Raw genomic sequence first — 25,971 nt, 5'->3', positions numbered from 1 at the left:
CTGCTTCTTTCACTCTTCATCAATTCCTGGAGGTGTTCCAGTTCACATGGAATTCCTCTGCTTCATTATTCCTTTTAGCACAATAGTATTCCATCGCCAACAGATTTGTATAGCCATTCCCCCATCGAAAGGCATCCCTTCATTTTCCAATTTTTTGCCACCAGAAAGAGTACGACTATAAATATTTTTGTACAACTCTTTATCCCTATCATCTCTTTGGGGTACAACCCTGCAGTGGTATGGTTGGATCAAAGGTAGGCAGTCCTTAAAGCTCTTTGGGCATAGTTCCAAATCGCCCTCCAGAATGGATGGATCAATTCACAACTCTACCAGCAATGCATTAATGTCCCTATTTTGCCACATCCCCTCCAACATTTATTACTTTCCTTTTCTGTCATGTTAGCCACTCTGCTCTGTTTGAGGTGGTGCCTCAGAGTTGTTTTGATTTGCATTTCTCTAAATATAGGAGATTTAAAACACTTTTTCAGGTGCATATTGATAGTTTTGATTTCTTTATCTGAGAATTGCCTATTCATGTCCCTTGCCAATTTATCAATTGAGGAATGGCTTCATTTTATATGCAATCAGTTTAGTTCCTTATATATTTGAGTAATTAGACTTTAGACAGATATTTTTGTTATGAAGATTTTTTCCCAATTTCTTGCTTCCATTTTAATGTTGGTTGTATTGGTTTCATTTGAACAAATACTTTTTAATGTAATATAATCAAAATTATTTATTTTAGATTTTGTACATTTTTCTAACTCTTGTTTGGTCTTGAAATCTTTCCCCCAAAGATCAAACAGAAGATGTATCCTTTTCATAAAACTACCCAATGTATACAACTTCAGGGTTGCTGAGCCTACTTGTAGGATGATCAAAGCTTGGCCAAGATAAGACTTAACTTCGCGAGGGAAGATATTCTTAGGTGGCACTTTATTGTAGTTTTTGACTGTGGCACCGCTCTCTGACCTTCTCCACACTATGGACAACTTGCACTGTACTCCCGCTTCCAGTTGGATTTGAGAGGAGAGACTTTTGCCTAACTGGGCAGAAATGGTCAGAAAGCAAGCCTCAATGGCACTTCCAATGGGCTCCTGGGCTCCTCCTTTTCTCTTCTTTCTAATATCCTTTTAGATGATATATTCCCCCATTTTATAATTGTAACCTCCTTTAAGGCAAGAACTAACTTGATTGCTTGCATATGTATCTCCAGGTCTTACCATAGAGCCTGCCACATATAAATAACTTGATAAATATTCTATGTATCTACTTATCTCTCTATAACACCTGCCCAGTCATCTCTTCTCCCTGATTCTCCTTTAGATAATAAAAAGAATTCCATCCTTACAAATCACACCAGGTACTCTCATGCACATGAAGGAGAAAGGCTGTAGGCTTGAGGCTCTGATTCAAGTACACGTGTATCAGGATTACTAGCATATTTACCATAGGCAATAACCATATTCTGGCTATGAATTTCCTTGAAGAGGGTAGAGTTTTAGGCTTCTCTATTGCTTTGACTTAAATACACTTGACCACCTGCTTCATTTACCTCCACAGAGACCAAATTCCAGAAGACTTAACCATGGCACAGTTTACCTCCCACCGTGCAGATCTGCTCTCCTGAATGTAGATGACTTTAATCACGTGTAGTGTTTAGGCTCACTAAAAGGTATGCTTCAATTTCCCTGCTAGTTTTTTCCAGCTTTATTTTCAGTTCATAAATTATTATCAAATCAATTTTGCCATTATGTCTGAATGGGTGACTTACACTTCTCTCTTGTCCCTACTTATTATCTCTTTTACTTTCCACACCAAAATATGCATACGTGGTAATCACTTCTTTATATGTATTATCTCCCCCATTACAATATAAACTCCTAGAGTTCCAAGAATGTATTTACTTTGGTATTGGTGTCACCAGCAAGTAAGGAATGAGTCATAAAATTCATTTTCATTTAATTCATTTATCCATTTATCCAATCATTCATTGAAACCAATGTTTTTCCTATCTCCCAAAGCACACACGAGATGTCCACAACTGAGGAGGCTAGTCTTACATGAGTGTCTTCAGGCTCTTCTAAGATTTGTATTCCTTCTTCATGTCTACTAAATTTAATCACACAATTTTAAATGCCCAGTTACAGCTTTGATGTCTTATCCTGAATGATCTTACTACAATTGGTAATCCATGGTGATAAAATATTTATAATGGGGCTCTTAAATGGGGTCTTTCCAAGTGCATACTGAGTGGATGACATATGCTTGTCCCCTTCTCTAAGTCACATTAATGGATAATAAAAATATTAGCTTTAGAGTCAAAAGACAAGAATTCATCTGTTCTATATTTTGTAAGTGTAGGCAAGTCATTTTATTTTCCTGGTCATCAGATTCCTCACCTATAAAAAGGTGTTAAATCAGATTAACTGTAGAGTCTCTGCCTACTCTAAATTCTTACTCCCATCATCAAAAAAAAGCAACATGTATCCTCAGTACCTGTCATTATAGCCTTACTAGGCAGGAAATATGTCTGCATGTGACACTATTGCTAGTCATTGAAAATGGGAATTCTTTCATAAATATATTTGACTAAGCACCCTCCATGGCCCCTTTTATCTCTGAGATGATGCAATGGTCCTAACCAAGGAGTGAAGTGAGAAGTAAGAGAGGGTGTTTATAAGCATTCTACATAATTAATTACAGTTTCAGAATAGATTGCCCAAAGTCCTAGAGTAGGGAAGTGAGGCAGGGAGTTGACATCAAGGTCATCAGTCTTAGAAACTATCAGGGAAATTGTCATCATTTAAGGTGTTGTTTATGCTACTCACCAACCAGGGAATTTTTATGAGATTTATTCAACAAATCATTTGCTCAACCCAAAAAACAGAAATTATTTACCTAGAAAGACATTTCTATGCTTTAGCCCCCACTGGGAACAAGAAAAAGAGAGTCCAAAACATTTTATATTTGTTTTTCCCTCAGAAGCAGAGACTCAGCTGGAGGAGCCCCAGGCAGTTTTCTCCCCAGAGTTCTTCATGGACAAAGACTTTTCTGTGGTGACTGGAATCGGAGAAGTCCCTAACAGTATCCAACAATAAGGGTGCCAGGAGACAGAAGAAAACTTAAAAACTAAGAAAACTATAAAACGTTCATTTTGCCTTTTGCCATTACCCTTGACTAGGCTATGGTCCTGACTAATGGCCCATTGTGTTTTTTTCAGGTGGCAGACAGACCAGAGCATGGGGATCTAATGAAGGACAGGACATTTCTTATGCTGGACAGTTCCTCACCTCTCTACGAATAAGGCAGTTAACTTTGCTCTAGTCTGAGTGTTTTTCTCAGCCTTGGAACTTTGACTAATCTTCAGGGAGATGTTGCTCCATATTCAGAAAAGTATTTCTCAACTGCTTTCTTCTTTTCTCCTCTCTCTACTCCTGCAGCTTCCAGGATCTGAGCACAGGACAGGAAACCTCCCCTGCTTCCACCAGATTAATCCCATACTTTCCCAAGAAGGGGACCTGGTAATTGGAATCTTTTTATCCTTGTTCTCAGTTGAAGTGAACAGTGTAACAGGAGCAGAACTGTTTGAAAGACCTCTTAACAAACCTTGCAAGCCTTATCAGTAAGTGCCTCACTATCTGTGTGACATCCTTTTTTCCTGTGATGAATAGACATAGAACTTTATAGATGAAGTAGAAGGCATGCTTATACAGCATGATTAAATAGATCCCTCCCTTCCCTTCTTTTCTTCTAATTCTTTTACATTCTTCACAGTTTTCTTTATGTTTCATTGACCTTCAGATTTAAACAGAAAAAATCTATTTTCCTTTATTTCCCCCTCTTCACTCCTCTGCAAATACCCATACCCAAAACACTCAGTCTTAATCAGGTTCAGTCTTTTATCATGTTGACTCCCCATTCATGACCTAATATTGATTTAAAAATAGAAGTAAATCCCAAGACTCCTCAAATTAGGTTAATAATCTGAAGTTATTGAGGCTTATCACTTTTATATTCTTGGGCATAGTTAGTAGTGTTGAGTGCACTAAAATTGGTTAAGGAGATCTACCCCGTCTACAAGAATGAAAGATCTCATATTTCCTTTCTACATTTGCCTATTTGATAAAGAGTGAGCATAACATTTTAGGGAGTCCTGCGAATTCCTACTTCTGCAGAGATGCTATATTTGTCCCAGGTCCCCTACAATTGGAAGATATTCCAATAGATATTCTCCCTCTTGGGGGTATGTGAATTTATCATTTTCCTTGATTTTTCTTAGGACTATTTATATGTTCCATATAGGCAGAGCAGTTCAGGATAGGATATCCCAACAAAGCTAACCAAAGCATCCAGGGACAGAGTATAAAACTGAGAGATCAGTAGATTTCGGGTTATTGGAAAGTCAGAGGAATACTCAGGATACCTATGTAGAACATTTTGAGTGAGATTTAAAACTATCTTTCTGAAATGCCCACTCTTTCTCAGTGATATCTGGAGTATTCTGATTTTCAGCAGGTCATGTGTGAAAAATTCCTGTTTATCTAGTTCAGTTTATCTAGTTCAGCGCCTTCCAAAAGATAAGGAGTTATATTTCCTTTATGAGACATGGACAAACTGTATTGACATTTATGCTGATGCCCAGGCTTTAGTTTTGTGCTTCATCTTCTATCAGTTCCATTGGTAGATACCCTTGTTTACATAGCATGTCCTCTCTGTGTATAACAATGTAAAGATGCCTATAATAATCTACAAGTCTCCACTGTAGAATTGAGATTGAGACAAAAATTCACCAATTCCCAGACAATTTCACTTTTTGATAGCTGAAGAAAAGAAGGTTAGCAATTAACTCTCTTATATGTATGGGCGACAGATTATAAAATACAATGAATTGTTCTTTGGCAGATGAGCATTCTGACCACTTCTTTTGTATATTCTTACTATCAAATACTGCTATGAATCTATCTTATCCTCTATCATTTTTGTAACCACTCCAGATTCCTTTATTTTTCTTTTTGTCTTTCTTTCCTCTCGTAAGAATATATTCCAGATATCTATAGCATCTAGACTTATTTTTTTGAATAAAAGGAAAAAATCATTAAGTCATTTTCATCATTGTTTATTTATTTGATGCTTTAATATGATTATTGCTATCCTCTTTTCTATCATTATTATTCTCCATGTAGGGAGAATTGGTGGTGTGCCTTAGAAGGAAAAAAATGGTTGTGAAACTTTAATCAAAAATTCTGTTCTGTCATAAGCCCTCTAAACTCTCTGCAGTTTTTAAATTTTGTCTTGAGAATAGCATTCATTGGGGAAAGTTAGGGCTCTCCTTCAGTCTGCTTATGATTCAAATTGAGTGGAAAATGAACAAAGTAAAAAAGAATGGACACGAATTCTGTAAACCTCAGAAACCTAGCAAGTGACTTCTCAAGACAGAACTGAGAGACTTCCAGGTTAAGATGGATGTAGAGTAGAATAAGGGCGCTTAATTCTCCTATCTGACCCATATATGATACCTCAAAAGGACACAAAAACAAAATCCAGATGAACAAAGAGACCCCACTATAGGGTGCAGCATTGAAGGTACGTGGGACTTGGGCATTTCCATGCTATGAGGGGGTGAAACAGCTCCCATTAAAATGCTAGCTGATCAACCCTCCCCCATGCCACTACAGTGCCAGAGCCAGCTCACAAGAGTTAGACTAAGCATGGGGTACTGACTAAGTTCGTGGCAGCTAACTGGGATCATGATGTGCTTGCTCCTGAGAGCAGCAAGACTTAAGACCCCAAGAGGCTAAAGAACATGACTTTGAACATCGATTTTGATCATGGACCTTAAGAGCGGGCCTTGGGCCCAGACCTAGAGCAGAGGAGTGACTGACAGTGAAAGCAGTAAGCTGAGATTTGTAAAGAGGAGCAAGCAGAGGGCAATCTCTGGGATCTTGGCAGCTGACTGGGACCATCAGGAGGCTTGATTCTGATAACATCTAGGCTTGAGACCCCAGGATCCTAAAGAGTGCTGATCTTTGGTGTGAGGATAAAGCTGAGAGGGGCAGCACTGCACTGTGACTTGTAAAGTAACCTCAGGAAAAAGCTGCCATTTTCAATATTACATCTATACACAAATAGTCTTCCTTCCTCACCCAGACTGAGAAGGAAAACCAGCATAATAATGGCAAGAAATGCCCAAGAACTAACCAAGAGAAAGAACAAGAAAAAAACATTAACACTCAGTAACTTTTACACAGAAAAAAATCCATACAACAGAGCAGACCGCAGAGGAGGACAAACAAGCAAACCTTCCCAAAAAATGAAAATTGGTCACAAGCTCTTGAAGAGTTCAAAAGGAGATCATGAGTTCAAAACGGAAGAGATTTAGCAAGAAAAGTGGGAAATAGCTCAAAAAGAAATTAACCATTTAAAAGACAAAAGCTCCCAATTGGAGAAAGATGCCCCAAAATCAAATGAAATGATGAGCAAATTGGAGACCCAAATTAAACAGCAGGAAACCATGAAAAACAGGATAGACCAAACCGAAAAGGGAAATCAAAAGTTTATAGCAGAAAACCAGTCTCTAAAGACAAGAATTGGACAAGTAGAAGCCACTGATCTTACAAGACAGCAAAAATTAATAAAGCAAAGTCAAGACAGAACTGAAAATGTTATGGATACTATCACGTTAAGTGAAGTAGTCACAATTTGTGGCACTGTCATCTTCAGCTTCTGTCTCCAATAAAACAGTCTGAGATTGTCTGAAAGGTGGTAGCTTCTGGAGAAATATTACTACATTGGATGTGTTTTTAAAGCAATTCCACAAATAGCTTGAGGTGTTTGTTCTTTACTATTTGATTCTTGGTTGAAGACGTGGTACTAAATAATAATCTTTTAAAGGAATTTGGTTTTCTAGTCTTCTCAATACCAGTATTTGTAGAGAAAAAATAGGAGGTAGAGAAATCTGAGTCAGAACCCTGTCTTTCATTAGATATATGAGACAGGAGCAAATGAAGATACTGGGAGCCCAAATATGCAGTTCCTCCTATGTACACACCTATGTGAAATGGTTTGAATATTTCCTTCCCTTGGAATGGCACTTTCCCCAAAGACTCATATGACAAAGTCATTCTCACATTTCAAAGGCCATGACGCCTTTCACAAAGCCTTCCTTTATTTCTTCATGTCAATGACACCTAACTTCTACTCTGCTTCCTTAGATATCAATACCATTCACCTGTACTACCTTGTATTACTTTTATTGGTGTGTTTACTTTCTCACACTTCATAAAATAGATCTTCTAGAGGGGGCAGCTGCATGGCTCAGTGAATTGCAAGCCAGGCCCAGAGATGGAAGGTCTTAGGTTCATATCTGGCCTTAGACACATCCTAGATGTGTGAGCCTGGGCAAGTCACTTGATCCCCATAGCCTACACCTTACCACTCTTCTGCCTTGGAGCCAATACATGGTATTGACTCCAAGAAAGAAGGTAAGGGTTTTTTTAAAAAAATAGTTCTTCTAGAGTTAAGGAACATCCAGATGTCCTACAGGATCTAGATGGATCTAGATGCTCTATATCTATTTTTGGAATGAGGGAGTGACTCAAGCAAACACAGTCACATAAAAACTTATGGCCAATAATCATCACTATCTCTGGAATCACAAGGAAGGAAGAGTGTAGGAACAAGACACATGGACAGGGCTATTTTGAATATAAATAAAATGAGCTGAATAACTTGTCAAGCCCATAGGTTTGATTCACATGCCTGGAGAATTCTTCCCCCTGAAAAGTATTCTTTTTGTAGTACTTGTTAATAGTCTATGGCACTCACCCCTACAGGTGGCTCCACAAAAATTACCAGCAGGTTCTGACTCTACTGTTTGCTATAGAAGAGATTAACAGAGATCCCAATCTGTTGCCCAACATTTCCCTGGGATTCCACCTCTACAACACCTACCATAGTGATGAGAGAACCTTGGAGAGCTCCCTGAGGTGGCTCTCTGGGGAAGGCCAGCTCATTCCTAACTACAGCTGCAGGAAACAGGACAAGTCTGTGGCTGTTATTGGAGGAGTCACCTCAGCTCTCTCTGTCCAGATGGGGACACTACTCGACCTCTACAAGTTTCCACAGGTGAATGATTTTCAACCTAACTATGCCTTTGTCAACCAAAAAAATTATTATGAGTAATGGCATATCAGGACCAACAATAAATAGCATTTCTGAAATGCTTTGAGGTTTTTAAGATGCTTTATATAAATACTTTCATTGTTCCTCACAGCCACCATCTCAGGAATTATTATAAGCCTGATTTTACAGAACAAGATATTGATATTGATAAAAATTAATTTACTTGTCCAGGGTCATGAAGCTAAGAACATCTTGTGGCAGAATTTAATCTCGGGCCTTCCTGACATCATTTAAATTCTCTTGTCACTGAACCTTTAAGCTGCCTCAATCATAGGGAAGATAAACTTCTCCTGGAGCATCACTCAAATTGTAGACTAGGAATACAATGGGATTTAGATTCCAGTTCATGAAATAGGTAACCTGGATATACTTGCCCATTAAACAGATGAAGTCACTAAAGACTGGAAAGATTAAACTTTCTACTCACCATTACACAATTCAATGACACAAGAGTAGGGATTAAAGTTATGTGCCTGGAATTCCAGTTAAAAGATTGGTCAGTCTATCACACCTCACTCTTGGTGTTTTATCTTTTGAAATCATTTAGTCCAATAATGTTCAGCATTAATTCATTGAGAAGAGTGGTGTGTACAAAATGAGGAGGAAGTATAAGCACTATTGTAGAAGCTACAAGTTTGAGGAGCAATGGTAAGCCTATCTATAATGCTTTATTAAGAGAATCATAAGTATATTTATGAAAATGCAGGTGCAGGAATAAATTCATAATATTGCTCACAAATAGGTAATTAGCTTTATTAATGAGCACACAAGACACAGATATACATGCTGTATGAGAAAACTTTTCAGATGGTAGCTCACCTTTTAAAGACAAGAAAGAGTCTTCTAGGAACACTGGACTTGCACATGGGCTAATGTACTTTTCAGCCTGGCTGCATACTGAGTTTTATCATTGTTTGTCAGGCATATAACTGCCTGCTTTGTTAGTTTGGAACCAAGAACAGAAGTAGGAATGGCTTCCCAGAAAATAAATAAAGGAAAATGTGAGTCCTTGATTTAAATGAAATGGAGACCAGTTTTTAGTATGGAATTACTCATATCAAAAGAGGAGTAAGTGAAGGGCTCCATTTATATCCTCACTCCTAATTTTAAAGCTTTCACAGATTCATTCAATATTATTTATCCCTAATTGGGATAAATTGGGATTTCAGAGATTTCTGATCATACACTTGAAGACCAGTGAAGGAAACAAAAACTGCAAGCTCAGAGGGCATAGAGATTAATTCTTTATTGGGATTTGGGAACTAAAGTGAGATCCCTAAGTCAGGGGATCTATGTAAAGGATTCATTTTGCATCTTTGTTGGTCAGACAATATGCTACTGCATGCAGTCCTGGGTAGGCAAGAGTAAGAATTGTGCATCCATTGTGGGTTAGTTATTCCTTGAACCTGACAGTATTAGAAGAATGTATCTGCTTTCAGAAATGACTAGACCTTACAAAGTGTAATAAGTGGGTACATATCTGATCCTCTAATACCAAACAACAAAGTCACAGTAAGCAAAACCTGATATCATTCCTATACAGACATCAATGAAAATTCTTTAATTGATGAGAACAAATCTTGTGATTGAAGGGTGGGTTAAGGATTATAAGGTGTTTTTACTTTACGTTTTCAGCTCCATGTTCTCCTTCACAATCTCACCTCTCCCCTATCCATTGAGAAATTAAACAATTTGATGACAATTACATATGTGAAGTCATGCAAAATATTTCCATATTAGCCTTGTTGCAAAAAAACAATTCACCTAAGTGCACAAAAAAGAATAAAGTGAGAAGAATGTTAGGAGGCACCTAGCTGACTCAGTAGATTGAAATCCGTGGCAGGTCCTGGGTTGAAATTTGACTTTAGATAATGCCTAGCTGTGTGATTCTGCACAAATCATTTAACCCCCATTGCCCAACCCTTACCACTCTTCTACCTTAAAACTAATACACACTATTGATTCTAAGGCATGAATGTAAGGATTTTGAAAAAAAAAGTATTTGCTACAGCCTATACTTAAATTCCTTAAGGTATCTCTCTGTAGGTGGATAACATTTTTCATCATGTGTCCTTTGAAGGTAAGGAACCATGTCCTTTTGTCAAACTTTGGACTTATTCACAGTAGCTAAGTCCTTCGCATTTGCTAATCATGACATTGTGCTGATACTGTGTATGATATTATTGTGCTTATGCTCAATTTATCCTCCATTAATTCATTTAAGTTTTCCCAAGCCTTTCTCAAACCATCCTGCTCATCATTTCTTAAAGTTTTAAAGGATTCCATTACAATGATATACCACAACATGTTCGGTCATTCTCCAACTGATAGGCATACCTCCAACATCCAATTCTTGGATACCAAAAAAAGAATTTTGATCAATATTTTTAAATATAGAACATTGTTTATTTCCTTTGATATCTTTGGGAACCATACCTAGTAATAGTAGTCGAAGGCTCAATTGACGAACTGGATATAGTTTAAAATTCTTTTTAGAATGGTTCAACCAATTCACAACTCCATCAACAGTGCATTAGTGTCCCACTTTTTTCACATACCCCCCATATCTGTCATTTTCCTTTTCAATTATATTATCCAATCTTATAGATGTGAGAGGTACATGAAAGTTGTTTTCAAAAGCATATTTCTAATCATGAGTGATATAAGGCAATTTTCATGGGCACATAGATAGCTTTTATTTCTTCTTCAGAAAATTCCCTGCTCATATCCCTTGACTATTTGTCAACTGGGCAATGGTTTTATTTTTGTAAACTTTATTAGGTTCCCCATATTTTGGAGAAAGAAGACTTTTATCAGAGAAACTTATTGTAATGTTTTCCTCTTTCACTGACTTCACTTATCAGTTCTGGGTTTTTTTATTGCTCCCTTTTCCCTTATTTCATTGCCCATCTACTTCCCTATTAAGAAACAAATACTTCTTCACCCAGTTTTGCACATACATTATTGATCCAAATCATATATGAGTGAGGTTCAAGTACTGTTACATTCCCTCAAAATTTAATTTTAAAATGTAAAAACCCTTCAATGTGTTTCTCTTTTATGTGAAATTATTTATTCCATTCTTTTTCTGTTTTTCCTCTCTTTCTAGGGCATTTCTTTCTTTTATCCATCAATTTTTAACATTCAAGCATAATTAGCACATTCCCATACATTCTACCTATATAGAATCCTGCCACTGCACCACATCACTGTTACCTTGAGAACTCAGAGAGAGGAACAAATACAGAGATTTTCAAACATTAAAATGCCACTTATATTAAACTGTGGACTAAAAATGACATCATCTTTTCTGTCAATAATAAAGGTTCATTTCCAAATTCACATTTTGTTCCAGTTCTTTCAGTAATACCAAAAGACAAACTTATTCATGGCTTTTTTCTCATCCAGATCACCTATGGTCCATTTGATTCCATTCTTAGTGACAAGGCCCAGTTTCCTTCCCTCTATCAAATGGCTCCTAAAGACACTTCTCTTCACCAAGGTGTTGTCCACTTAATGATATATTTTGAATGGAACTGGGCAGGACTAGTTGTCTCAGATGATATGAGAGGTGAAAAATTCCTCTGGGAAATAAGAGAGGAAATGGTAAAGAAAGGTGTGTGTGCAGCCTTCATAGAGAAGATCCCTGTCAGTGAGAGAACACATATGGAATCACATGAGACCTTCATGCCCAGGATCCTAACATCATCAATCAAAGTCATTGTCATCCATGGTGACACAGATTCTTTAATGATTCTAAGATATTCACAATTTCCTATAATTGGAATGTTCAAGGTGTGGATTGCCACATCTCACTGGGACATTACTATGAGACCCCTCTATAGTCAAGGTCATAGTTTCCATGGGGCTCTCACATTTACATACTTGACAAGTGAAATTCCTGGATTCAAGACTTTTCTTAAGACAGTAACTCCTTCAAAATATCCACATGATGCTTTACTTAGGGGATTCTGGATCTCTGCTTTTAGGTGCCCCAATCAACCAGAATACGCAAAACAAGAAATATGTTCCCCCAATGCTTCCTTGGAGACTTTGCCATTGTGCTCTTTTGATATGACCATGTCTGGCTTCAGTTACACCATCTACAATACTGTCTATGCTGTGGCTTGGGCTCTCCATGAAATATTTCTAAGAATATCTGAGAAAAGATCAATGTTAAATGAAGAATATTTAGAACCTCATTCATGGCTGGTAATATCAAATGTGTGGCCACTTCTTAACTCTGACATTTTGTGTATTGATGGGATGAAATGGTTAATGAACTCCCGTACAAATCTCTAATTCTCTTGCTATTTCTTTCATAGTCTTAGAGCTAAAAATTACCTCTGGTTCCATTAAGCAGTCAGTTATGTGAACTGTACTGGAACAGCTTTCTCAAAAACTTTTTCAGTGTACTTCTAGTCAGGGAATAAACTATCATCTCTCAATATACTTTATTCCATTTTGTGGCAGCTATAATTGTTGAAAAAGTACCACTCATTAGCCTGTTGTGAGGGGATGATTAGGTTATATAATGTCCTACACTAGCTGACATTAGGCCAATACCCAGTTGTCAGAACATCTCTACTTGTTAGTGAATGAGTTTCTCATTAATTCTCATTCTGAGCTCTAAAGCAATCAAGAATATGTTAGGATTTATACTCATAAATTTTTAGTGATGTGCAGGTTCTAATCAATCAGTCAATTAACTCTGCACCCACATCCCAGTTTATAAATGAACTGGAGATACTTCTTTTCCTTTAAGTTTTTAATCATCTCTTTCATCATTTTCTGCCTTAGGCAAACAAGAATCTTATTAACTATACACCAACATGTTAAATTAAGATCATAACAAAAATTATGCAGAGAAATATTTTAGTCACATATCTCTGTTGAAAAAGATTCTGAGCAAAATCTCTTCTGGCCATTAATGGAAACCATTGATTTTTTTCACCATTATGTAAACAGGGTCCCACCAGTCTACTCTCTCCAGATATAAGTCCCCAAAGTACTCTTCAGGATGTCTTTACAGCCTGACATAAACGCATGTGTTTAAAAATGCTCTTAAGATTTTCCATAACAATTCAGTGATCCAGTATTTTAGGAAAGAAGTTGCATTGGTCCTTTCTGTGGTTCACATGTTGTCTGACCTTAGATGTTACTTTTAACATATTGCAGCTAAATTGACTCTATGATTCCTTCCCTTTTATAATTCAGTAAAAGGGGGCAGCTGGGTAGCTCAGTGGATTGAGAGTCAGGCCTAGAGATGGGAGGTCCTGGGTTCAAATCCGGCCTCAGACACTTCCTAGCTGTTTGACCCTGGGAAAGTCACTTGACCCCCATTGCTCACCCTTACCACTCTTCCACCTAGGAGCCAATACACAGAAGTTAAGGGTTAAAAAAAATTCAGTAAAAGAATCCTTAGTCTCTGTTGAATGGGTAATAGAAACTAATTCTCCATCTTTATAAAAACCAAAACTGAAATATATTATTATTATTCATTTTATTCCTGAAACTATCTTTCTATATAACAAATGATAGGCAAGTAATGATCACTTACAGGATTGATCTCAGTTCTGATCACCATGGAATCTTGAACCAGCTCTCTCTGACCTTGGCTACTAGGTATGACATAGCCTGTTGAACTTTTGCTCTTATGAATTCATCGTTTTTGACAGAATTAGCTCGGACACCAAATCATCTTTAGGCCTGATGCAGTTCATAAGTCCTGGACTTAATTATCCACCAGCCTCAGTCTCCACAGTAGCAGAGACTATAGGAATGTGCCATGGTATCCAGTAATAGCTTCCCTTTTGTTTTTAGTCATTGCTGCCAGTTCTATCTTTTGGGCCAAGTAGACATAAAATAACCATTGTTCTATATCATCTCCATTCAGGCCTTGAAAGACCATCATGTTCATAAAATTATCCATGAATTTCAGGGTATCTATCATGTTAGATATTCAGAGACTGTGTACTCACTAATTCATCCCTTTCATTTCAGAGCCCTGTTGATCTAATCTCTAGATAGCAAAGCAAATATATTCAGTAACACTCTTTTTAATATACTCCATCCTTTACTATGTGTTGTGACATGAAGAGACAATTTTTCATAGTAATGTTAGAGTGCATATTTTAGATTAGAGTTCAAATCTGGCCTTTGGATATATTCTAGATGATTCTAGGCAATTCACTTAAGTACAGACCCCATGATACCCTCCAAAAGAATAATTTACCAATTCATATGACAACTGTTGTTTTGAATTAGTAGATGTTTGCTCATTGGAGAATTAACGAATCTGATGAAATTACAGGAATCCAATCTCTCTCTCCAGAATCATCATCTTCTCAGGTATAATCTTCTGAACCATTTGGTGACATTAAACTAGTAATTCCAGTTTAATGTTTTGCCTTTTCCTTATTATGTATGTAAAAGATTTTCTTTGTTTCCAAAAATTGGAGTCCTTTACCTAGAAGAATATCCTCAAAATGTGGTGAGAGAAAATATCTAAATAGACCATTACAAATTACAGCATGAATAATTGAAGAAGATTAAATTTAGGAACAATAATTTTAAAGTCTTACACTTAGCTTACCTTCCCAAATAAAGGAACAGAAAGGCAATAAATAAACATTTATTCAACATTTATAGTATGCCAGGAACTTTAATAAATTCTAAGAACATGAAAAGAGGCAAAAATAGCACCCACCCTAAAGAAGGTCACAATCTAATGGGAGAGACCAAAAGAAAATAAATGTGTACAAATAAATAACATAGAAAAGTAATTAGAAAAAAAACAAGAAAGAATTAACAGACAGAATACTAGAATTGAGAGAAGGTTGAAAAAGCTTCATGTAGAAGATGAGATTTGAGGCAGAAGTTAAAGAAAGCCAAAGAATCTAGTTGGTGTGGATGAGGAAGGAGAGCATATATGAGAGATGTCAGAAAAATATGATCAACAGACCTTGGAAATAGATTAGATAAACAGGTGAGAGATACTGAGGAGTCAAGACTGAAAATGAAATTAGGAATCTTGAATATGGAAGCAACACTGCAAGTTCCAGAGGGTTTTTTTCTATATGTCCCAGTAGAAAGTCAGATTTTAACCCACCTCCAGATAAGACTACAAAACTCTAAAAGACTACAAAACAGACCCAGTATCTTGCATCTAAAACATAGGTTGTACTTCAAAGGGAGGCATTCCCTCAGGTACTACCTAGTAATTGGGATTTCTCTTCCCTTTCAGCTTCACTCTTTCCTGAAGAAAACCCAATTTAACAACAATGCTGGTGACCAGGTGTTTGTGGATGAGAAGAGAAGCTCTGAGGCTCAATATACCATTATGAACTATGTGTTCTTTCCAAATGAGACTGATGCTCTGGTGAAAGTGGGGCAGTTTCTCCCCAACGCTCCATTGGGTCAAGATTTTGCAATCTATGAGGATGCCATCGTGTGGGGCTGGTGGGATGCAAAGGTCAGAAATATTTTAAAAGTTAAATTGATACTTATAAGCACAAGAACAATTCTTCTCCTGTTTGCTTTACTCCTTATTAATTATATTTATGAATATGAGACAACCAATGATTATAGTAAAAGTACAGACCAGTAATGAAATGATCTCACTATCTAAGTCTATTGTCTTCATCTTTATGCATGAGGTAACTCATTATCATTGAAGGTAAGTGATTTTTTCATGATGACACAGGCAATGAGCACACTGGGTAGAATTCCTTGTTGTTGCTGTCCTTCTGTAAAGTCCAACTCTATGTGACCCTATGTACTTTTTCTATAGGTTTTCTTGGCAAAGACAATGTAGTGATTTGCCATTTCTTCCATCAGTGTGTCCCCATTTTACAAATGATAAACTGAGGGAAATAGGGTTTAAGTGATTTCCACAGGATTACATAGCTAATAAGTATCTTAAGCCCAATTTGAAAGCAGATCTTGTGAGCCTCAGGCCTACTGCCCTTTCCACTGCACCACCTCGCATTGCTAAAAGGCTCATACATATATATGTACTATATATGTGTGTGTGTGTATTTGCAAATAACTACGCACATAAATGGGTGTACATGCCTAATTTTTTAATAAGCAAACAAATTAACCTTTCTTTCCCATTTAAAATTTTTCCTCTTCAAAATTAAAAATGAAATAAAAATACCCAATTAATAGTGAAGCAAAAAAAGCTTCTCTACTAGTTTTGTCCAAAAGATATTATGTCTCATTTTGCATTCTGGTCCCTTTACCTCTGAATCAGAAAGTAAGGAGCTCATTTCATCTTCAATACTTTGAATTTGTGGTTCATTATTACAAAGCTCAGAGTTCCTAATTCTTTCAAATTTTTTTTTGTTTTTAACATATCCTTGTATTTGTAGAATTAGATCGGCTGGTTCTGCCCACCTCACTTGGCACTAGTTAACAAAATTTCTTCCATTTCTCTGAAAAATAATTGCATTTTATAGTGTATACACACAAGTAAAGATTTATATACAGAAATATACAATTATGTCTATTTTGGTGTTCGTTCTTTGTTTCAAGTAGTACCAATGACTTCAAAGGGTTATATTTTAATTTATGTGAATTGGGTTTAAGTAAAGAAGAATAGCACAACATCATCAGCCTCACTCTCTCTTCAAAAGACATGAAAGTCCAGTGGCAAGACAAAAGTATAGATGACAAAAAATGATTCAAGTGTAATGAATGGCCTTGGGACCTTCAATGTCTGACCAAGTTTGAATACCTCCACAATACCTGATTTAGCTTCCTTTATGGCCACTGAAACGAATTGTTCTCATCCACCCTTTCCATTTTGGAAAGCCTTCAGAAGCTATGGGTATATACACAATGAACTCACTAACAGGTCTGAGTCCTCTCAGTTACCCTATGCTATACATGCTACATACAGCTTCTGGACATCAGAGGTGAGACATATGTGGAAGGGAAACATTAAACAAACATCATTAAACATAGATGAAAAGCCCTGCAAATGGCTCAGCAAGACTTCACACCAAAGGTACTAACTCTCCAGAAATATGCCATCTAACCCATTATACAAATCACAACTTGTTCAAGCACTCTTTAATTTATGGGTACCACCTAAGATTCCCATTCTTTGCCACTTAAAAAAGAGTTAGAAATATTTAGTGCATCCTGAGTGACAGTTTTCTTTGCTAAGGCCACATTTCTCCTTTAATCTACCTTCTCTCTTACTCCTCATCCTATTTCTTGTTTTATTCTTCCATGCTTTTCTGCATAGTTCATATATGAATGAAGTTGAATTGTTAACAACTTCCCACCCCTAATCCATATTTGCACAGATATCTCCTTTTTTATCACAAGCTCAAAAAGAACATCTACAGGGGCTCAAAAAATATTTGACGTTGAAAACTAAACAATAGAGGTAGAAGAAAAATTGGGAACAAAAATGAACAATGCAGGAAATTCACAGGAAAAATGTTGAAATCTTGATAAAGGAGGTACAAAAAAATTAAAGAAAAATAGTACCTAAAAAAGCAAAATAAGTTACTCAGTAAAAAGAGGGACAAAATTCACTCAAGAGAAGTCAAAAACAAAATTGGCAACACAGAAAAAAGATGTGAAAATTTTCACTGTGTGACCCTGGGCAAGTCACTTGATCCCCATTGCCTACCCTTACCACTCTTCCCACCTATAAGTCAATACACAGAAGTTAAGGGTTTAAAAATTTTAAAAAAAAAGAATCATTGGACTACCTGAAGCTATAATCAAAAAAGAACTAGAAAATATTTCTTTCAAGAAATTTTCAGGGCCAAGGGCTAAAATAGAAATGGAAAGAATCCCCTGATCTCCTCATAAAAGAGATTCCAAGATGAAAATTCCCAAAATGTTATAGCCAAATTCCAGAACTCCCATGGCAAGGAGAAAATAGTGCAGGCAGTCAAAAAGAAACAATTAAAATATTTCAGAGCTATGGTCATGATAACAAGATTTAGCCGTTTCTACATTAAAGGATGAAAATGTCTACAATGTGATATTCCAGAAGGCAAGGGGTTTGTATTGCATACAAGACTCATTTACCCAGCAAAATTGAATTAAATTCTCCATGGAGTGAATGAACATTCAATGAAACAGAAGGCTTTCAGAATGTCAGAATTTCAGTTTCTTTTGGGTTAGGGAATCCTGCCCTGCTTCTTTCTCTGCAGAACTTGGGCTGGGATAAAAACTGGTACCAAGATAATGCTCAGCACTCAGGATGGGAGACACAATGTTATCAGTTTTTACTGAAAGTGCTCCTGGCATAGAAAAACATAGAAAGTCTAAGACCAATTTTTATCCCAGAAAGTCATCCATGTGAACAATTCCCCTTTTTTAATGCACTCTGTGCATTAAAGTTGGTTGGGGGTCTTAGTAGAGGTCTAGAATCTTATCTTTCCCTGGTTCAGTTTCGTATGATATGACATACCCTACACATACACTTTTCCTAATGTCTCTTGTTCCCTCTGTCATTTTCTTTCTTTTTTCCCATTTGAGATCTCTTACACCAAATGAATAATGTAGAAAATTATTTAGCATGAAACAATTTATATAAAAGGAAGGGGCAAGAAAAGAGGCATTTATTAAGCATCTGGTGTGTACCAAGTGGTTTTATAATATGATTTCATCCTACCAACAATCCTTTGCTTGTTATTGATATTAATCAATATTGTTATTGATGCAATTTGAAGCTTTTGTAAATTGAGGAAGACAAAGATAAATTGATTTGACCAGGACCACACAGCTAATATGTTTCAGATTTTCCTGACTCCAAGCTTAATAATCTATCTATACCACAATTTACCTGTTTATGAGGTGGCCATCAAACAGAGTTACATAAATAAGAATCCTTTTTTCTGCACCAAACCTCAGCAGCTCTCAGCTAAAGATGCATATTTCACTCGGCTGTTATTCTCTTAGGTTCCGTGTGCAGTATGTAGTGATAGTTGCTGTCCTGGATTTAGGAAGACCCCTTTGGAGGGGCAGCCTGCCTGCTGCTTTGACTGCACTCCATGTCCAGAAGGAGAGATTTCTAGTCAGAAGGGTAAGTTTCTGCAGGGGACTCACTTCATATGATCACTGATATAGAAAATAAATGATAAGTTATTCTTGTACAGTCACCTACAAGCCCCTAGTTCATCACTGTCAGAGGAAGACATTATATGAGACCCAAGAAAACTTGAGAAATATCCTGAAATAAGTAATCAAGAGAAGGTCCTTCAGATCTCATGACACAATGAGAAGTGTGATCTATAGGGATAAAATTTTTTGATGTCTTATTTTTTGAAAAACTAAAATCCCTTTTTCTTCTCCTGGATATAATGTTTAGTGACTAGAGGTTATGTATATATGTTTTAAATGACACAATATACAGCATTGTTTAGGTTGAATGATTTAAGTTGAGATGTTTAGTCTAAGATCAATCTGCAAAAGCCATTAAAACAAGTTGATTTCATGTTCAAATACAGAGCAGTGACCATCACCACAACACACTACTCCAGGGGAATGGGAAGTTCTCCTGATGCTATGCCACCTCCAACATAACAACACCTGGGACTGGGATGTGAACCCAAGAGTACCTGGAAGAGCAAATTTGTTCTGGAAGAGATGAGATTTTACAGGATTTAAATGTTAGATTAAGGAAGCTAATATCAGGCACTAGATGCCTGTTAGCTACAAAAATAAAAAAGAGAAAAGAGAGTAAGTCTTCCCAGCAGTTTTTCTTATCTAAAATAGGGACATATCCTGGAAACTTTTGTGAATTACAGCTACCCCCATTAAGATATTCTTTCTTCCCCTCCCTTCCCTTACTTTTCATAGGAAAATGACACGGTTTCTGTAGGGATTCCTCTTTCTGATCTGTCTCTCCTTCTGTTTCTGTCTCTAACATTTTATCCATCTCTGTCTCTGTCTCTTTCCCTCTATCTCTCTACCTCTATTTACTTTGCCCCTATTTCCCTCCCTCTATTTCTTCATCTTCCTCTCATTTCTCTTCCTTTTCTCTTCATGACTTTCCCCTTTCTTCCCCCTTCTCAATTTTTGCTGTTGCCATGCAAGTATGATGCACTTGTGAACTGAATTTTTCTCAACTTTGTATGTGGCTCTAACTGGATTTCTTTCCAAGTGCATATGTTCATCCAAAAATGAAAATCCCTATCCAAGGACAAGGAAAAAAACAACACTTTCTCTCTAGGACTACAATTCTAAGAATTCATATAATTAGGTTTTAGAATCTCTCAACTCCTGCCCACAGAGAAAAAAAGTCTCAATGCCCAGATATTTCTGGAGAAAAGGAGAGTTTGGTAAGAGGTGCAAAACAATGGAAACACGTTGCTCCTGCTTTCCATTTGACTAGAAGATAAAGTATATATTGTAATTCCAGCCTGCTGAATGTTAAGAGACCACACAAAGTAGGCCATACATACTCTCTAAACATACTTATTTATTTAAGTGGGAGAACTACTCCCACTGCTCAGTTTCAGAGGTATCCCCCTGACTTAGGTCCTTGAGGTGGAATTCTTGGTGGACCACATTGTACTGTTTATATCCTGCTCTGGAACTTTACAAAGATTTCTAACATGAATCTTTAGTCCATCAGAAGAGTCTGACTTCACTGTCTGTACATTGTTCTAATTTATGGATCTGGTTTCAGAGGAAAATCTGCTCATAACTGAACCAGTGTTGAAGACAAGCAGGGTCCTCAGAGATCATCTTTTCCACACTTTTTATTTCAAACATGAAATCCAGAGAAATTATATGACTCTTTGAGGTTACCAATGGGTCATTCAAAGACTGATACCCATTGCTCCTGACTAAGTCCAATATTCAACTCATATCTCATTTTTGAGGCAGAGAATGACACAGAAAAGTCAGACACAGTAGATACTTCTAAAAGCAGCAAGTCTTTTACTTTGGGGCATTTTAGCCAACATAAAAAAAGCTAATGACAAGGATAGAGGCTAGGATTATAAAGATCTGTGATATCACTGTTAAAGGGAACTCTCCAATTAGGACTTACCTCTTACATTGCACCTATGTAAACCTTATTGTCTTATACTGTTCTAGAACACTGAGGGGTTGAGTGTCTACTGCAGGATTACAAGGAAATATGTTTCACAGGGAGTAATTGAACTCAGGTCCTCCTGCCTTTGGGATCAGCCATCAACATTGAATATGGAGTGACATCAGAAAATGAATTAACTCAGGAGATTAATGAATGGGTCATAGTTAGGTTGAGTAAATATACAATTGGATCACAATGCCTGGGTATTCAATATATTATCACATCTTGGAAAAGACTAGATGCTCATGACTCACCTATTGGTATTACTTTGAATCTTGCCTTAGACCAGTGATGGGCAAACTTTTTAAAGAGGGGGGCCAAAGGAAAGGAAATGCTCATCTTTCAATCTCTTTCTAAGGCAACTCTTTCAAAGTTTCATTGGATTGTATCCTACTCATTGTATTCATCAGATTAGGAATTATGTCTCCAGGCCAGATAGAACATTTCAGGGGTCTGTATCTGGACCACGGACCATATTTTTGCCCATCACTGCCTTAGACTGTTTTCAAGCCAAGATAGGAGGGAAAAGAGGAAAGTAGAGAAAAGACTGATTCTCTGACAAGTACTTAGAATGTAGACAAAGTCTATGCTCTACCATAATCTATTCTACTGCTTTGTTGTGGGAAAACAAGTGTCTTCCCCATGCAATCAGGAATATTTATTGAGTTAATGATGATTATAGTGATGATAATTATTATTATTATATGAATTAGAATTTATATATAGTGTTTTAATTTTGTGCTTTATCAATGCTGTTTCATTTGGACCTCATGACAATTACATGAGGTAGATGCCATTATTATCCCTATTTCATTGGTATGGAAACTAAGACAAAGGTAAAGTGACTTACCCAGAGTGACATAGCTAATAAGTGTCCAAAGCAAGATTTACACTGGCATTCCTGACTCCAAGTCCCATAGTCTATTCATATTGCAATTTACTTCCTTTATATAACCTTTTCATAGTAAAATGACACGGTTTCTGTAGGGATTTCTGACATCACCAGCACGCAAGGCTATTGGGATTTTCAACTCTAATGCCATGGAGGCAATTCAATTAAGAATTTGGTGACTGTTTGGGACCTGAAAGACTCAAGTTATATAAAACAATAAGAGAGAGAGAGAGAGAGAGAGAGAGAGAGAGAGAGAGAGAGAGAGAGAGAGAGAGAGAGAGAGAGAGAGAGACAAGGAGGAAGAAAGGAAGTGTCTGGGGAAGAGATTAACTGCTGATAGAAATATGGCTTGAGGGCCAGGGAATGTTTTAGGAATGCTATTTGTGAGGTAAATTTCCAGAACATAGATCTGAATGAGAGGTTTAAAACAAGATAAATTAACTTTTCCAAAAAAAATTTAAAACAAAACTATGTATGACCCAATGAGAATTTAGGTTGAAGCTCTCTGATTAAGCCATGCTATTAAGATATTATGGAATTGAATATATTATGGACAGCATCAATTTCCTGAGCATTAACAGGATGACAAGTTACAAAGCAAAAGAGGATTTGTCCATAAGAAACATGCCAGCTTTGAAATAAATGATCAATCAGTCACTTGATAATCATTTAGTATGTGATAGACTGGGTGATCAGTGGTGGGGATACAATATCAAAAACAATTCCTGCATTCAGAGAGATTTCATTCTTGTGGAGGAGACAACATGTATAAGCAATGGCAAAAATATGTATAAAACTTACACAAATTCATTTTGGGAGGGGGTGAACTGGGAGCTTGGAAGAATGAAGAAAGATTAATAAGGGCAATCTTTTCCTAGAGTTTTTGATGTACTATACAACAAAAACACTCAGAAGTGATCTTTACAGTTTTCAAGTTTATAGGACTAAAAGAAGGAATTCAAAGGAACAAATATCATCAGTTAAGTAAAAGGAATATAGAGAATCATTGTGATCTAAGATCAGCCAGTGATAAAGAACATGAAAAGGCTAGGTCTAGCCTTAGGTGCCTTTTTTACTTACTTACTAATTATTAGTTATTACTAAATTAATTCCTTAATTAGGTAACTAATTAGTTAATTGAATTATTAGAAATTGAATCTAAGCACAGAGAAATGGGGATCCTGTAACTTCTGGAGTCAGAATGAGGTATCACAGCTAACATGACTATTTCATATATCTGGGCATAGGGATAATCCCTTGAATCTAAACTTTGAGTCTGTTTTTCTCTCTTGCAGATGTGGAACACTGTACAAAGTGCCCAGAGGATGAATATCCAAATAAGCAGAGAGATGGCTGCCTTCCCAAGGTTGTCACCTTCCTGAATGTGAAAGAACCTTTAGGGATGACTTTGGCCTTCATGGCTGTCTCCTTCTCTTTACTGACAGCTCTGGTTTTGGGGATCTTTCTGAAGTTCCAAGACACTCCAATAGTCAAAGCCAATAACAGGACTCTCAGCTATACTCTCCTCATCTCCCTTATCTTCTGTTTCCTCTGCTCCCTGCTCTTCATAGGCCATCCCACCACTGCCACCTGCCTCCTACAACAAACTGTATTTGGAGTTGTCTTCACAGTGGCTGTTTCTTCCATTTTGGCCAAAACCATCATTGTGGTTCTGGCTTTCAAGGGTATCAGGCCAGGGAGCAGGATACGCATGTTCATGCATCCTAGAGTGTCTGTCTATGTTGTCCTCATATGCTCAGGGTTGCAAGTGATTTTCTGTGGCATTTGGTTGGGAACCTCCCCACCCTTTCCAGAGGCAGACACACACTCTCAATATGGCCACATCATCCTTAAATGTAATGAGGGTTCTGCCTTTGCTTTTTTCTGTGTTTTGGGCTACATGGCCCTTCTGGCTCTGGGAAGCTTTATCGTAGCTTTTCTGGCCAGGAACCTGCCTGATACCTTCAATGAAGCCAAGTACATCATTTTCAGCATGCTAGTGTTCTGCAGTGTCTGGGCCTCTTTTCTGCCCACATATCAGAGCACCAAAGGGAAGGCCATGGTGACTGTGGAGATCTTCTCCATCTTGGCCTCCAGTGCTGGGCTACTGGGCTGCATCTTTATTCCCAAATGTTATGTGATCCTCCTGAAGCCAGACAGAAATACCCTGGAACAGATCAAGAATAAATGATTCCAGAGGAAAGACTTTTTTATGGAGCACAATCTTATACTTTCTGTTCCTGGAATGATGGGCTTGAAGAATAATCCACATTAATCTAGCCTAGACATATTTATCTGTTTGGCTGATGTTTGAACCCTAATTAGTATATCATGACATTCACTCTGGATACTTTCCAAGTTCCCCTCTCATACATGGAATATATCCCCCAATTTTGATGATGCTACCAATGCAGTGGGTTCAACCTGAGAACTTCAAATTGTCAGAATGTTGGATGCTCTCAGTGTCATCCCTTGGACAATGGGGGAGTGGGAGACCAAGAGATGTGAGGAAATGCTACCATTTCCAACAGCCAGTGCCAATTCCCATCAAGGATTCCTTCACACTAGATTCAACAACAATCTAAATGGCTGAACTCCAGGAACTTCAATTTTTTTGGCCTTAGCTGCACAGAGTATGACATTTTCTTCCTCTAATTTCAAGCTAGCTTCTATCTGGATCATCTGCTTTCGTTTGCTGACACAAAGACCCAATGATCTTTTAAAATTGATTAAGGAGTTATTCTAACCAGTTTACATTTGATTAGTTCTGTGATGGGCAAATTCTTTAAAGAGGGGGCCAAAGGAAAGGAAATGCTCATCTGTCAGTCTGTTTCTAAGGCAACTCTTTCAAAGTTTCATTGTATTGTATGTTGCTCATTGTATTTGTGAGATTAGGAATAATGTCATGGAGCAGGATAGAACATTTCAGGGGACCCCATCTGACCTGCAGGCCATAGTTTGCCCATCACTGGATTAATTCATTTATTCAGCCAAAATGCATGTGGAAATTAATATTAACTACAATATTTTTGAAGCATTTTTCTAGTTATCCCCCAAAGAACAATCTGACTCTAAGGTCAGAATTAAACAAGTTCTTCCCAGGCTTTGAAACTGGGCTAGGACTTACCTTTTTTGTTGTTAAGACCCTGAAAAGATAAAGGAAGGGCTCAGCATGGTGAACATTGGCCCCTTTGAAAAGATTAAGAGAAGTCAGAAAGCTCTAACAGCCGTATTGGACTGGCTTAACATTGCCACAGCCACTTGGCAGAGAGGAAAGGTTGTGCTAATGTTTTCTTTGTATGAAACAAGACTCAGCTTCCCCTGTGATGAAGCAATGACAGAGGGATTGCGATCTCTAAGTCCACCTCCTGGGTGGCCGATTACCAATCACAGATGCCCTAAGATGTCAAGGAGGGGGAATGAGTACAGATTTAATGAATGCTGCGCCAGAGGAGGGAAACCTCTTTTGATCTCTTTTTTCCACCCTCCTGGATTGTGGAGAGAGGAAGTTGACCAGGATAAGATGTCTTGACCAGTCAATAAATAATTTTAAAATTAAGAAATAGCCTTTCTTGAGAATTTCAGTCCTTCCTTTTTTATAATTAATTGGGGCTTATAAGAAATAAAGAAGTCTCTGGGCCATAATTCTGAACCAAAAAATTCACTTTATTTGTGGGTAAATAGAGTCAATGATCCCATCACACCCAGTCTGTGATGAAAGACATCTTGTGAACATTCACAGTTTTTTAATAGCCTGTGGACAGTTGATTCGAAACACTTTAACAAAACCCACATATTCAAAGTATCTTGCCTAATACTT

General features: G+C 37.2%; 2 protein-coding genes across 2 annotated transcripts in view; both read left to right on the top strand.

The window, feature by feature from the left end:
- Positions 1–24,342, top strand: LOC123245861 (vomeronasal type-2 receptor 26-like). The gene is made up of 7 exons (XM_044674855.1): positions 1–22; positions 3,436–3,625; positions 7,836–8,127; positions 11,593–12,396; positions 15,431–15,658; positions 19,117–19,240; positions 23,447–24,342. Exons 3-7 carry the CDS (start codon positions 8,092–8,094, stop codon positions 24,340–24,342), a joined length of 2,088 nt encoding a protein of 695 aa, XP_044530790.1. The 5' UTR covers positions 1–22; positions 3,436–3,625; positions 7,836–8,091.
- LOC123245883 (immunoglobulin lambda-1 light chain-like) overlaps positions 1–25,971 on the top strand; it is a 1,010,762-nt gene that overhangs the window by 721,717 nt on the left and 263,074 nt on the right. The window lies entirely within an intron of this gene.

The sequence above is a fragment of the Gracilinanus agilis genome, chromosome 1 (genome assembly GCF_016433145.1).
Source record: "Gracilinanus agilis isolate LMUSP501 chromosome 1, AgileGrace, whole genome shotgun sequence".
Classification (NCBI taxonomy): Eukaryota; Metazoa; Chordata; class Mammalia; order Didelphimorphia; family Didelphidae; genus Gracilinanus; species Gracilinanus agilis.
Note: the sequence above shows the minus strand (reverse complement) of the source record. Positions and strands in the feature narration are given on the sequence as shown.

Coding starts and splice junctions, on each gene's coding strand:
- LOC123245861 (XM_044674855.1), top strand. CDS start 8,092: ATGGGGACACTACTCGACCTCTACAAGTTTCCACAG. Junction 12,397..15,430: donor TAGAACCTCATTCATGGCTG/GTAATATCAAAT, acceptor CTTCCCTTTCAG/CTTCACTCTTTCCTGAAGAA. Junction 19,241..23,446: donor AGAGATTTCTAGTCAGAAGG/GTAAGTTTCTGC, acceptor TCTCTCTTGCAG/ATGTGGAACACTGTACAAAG.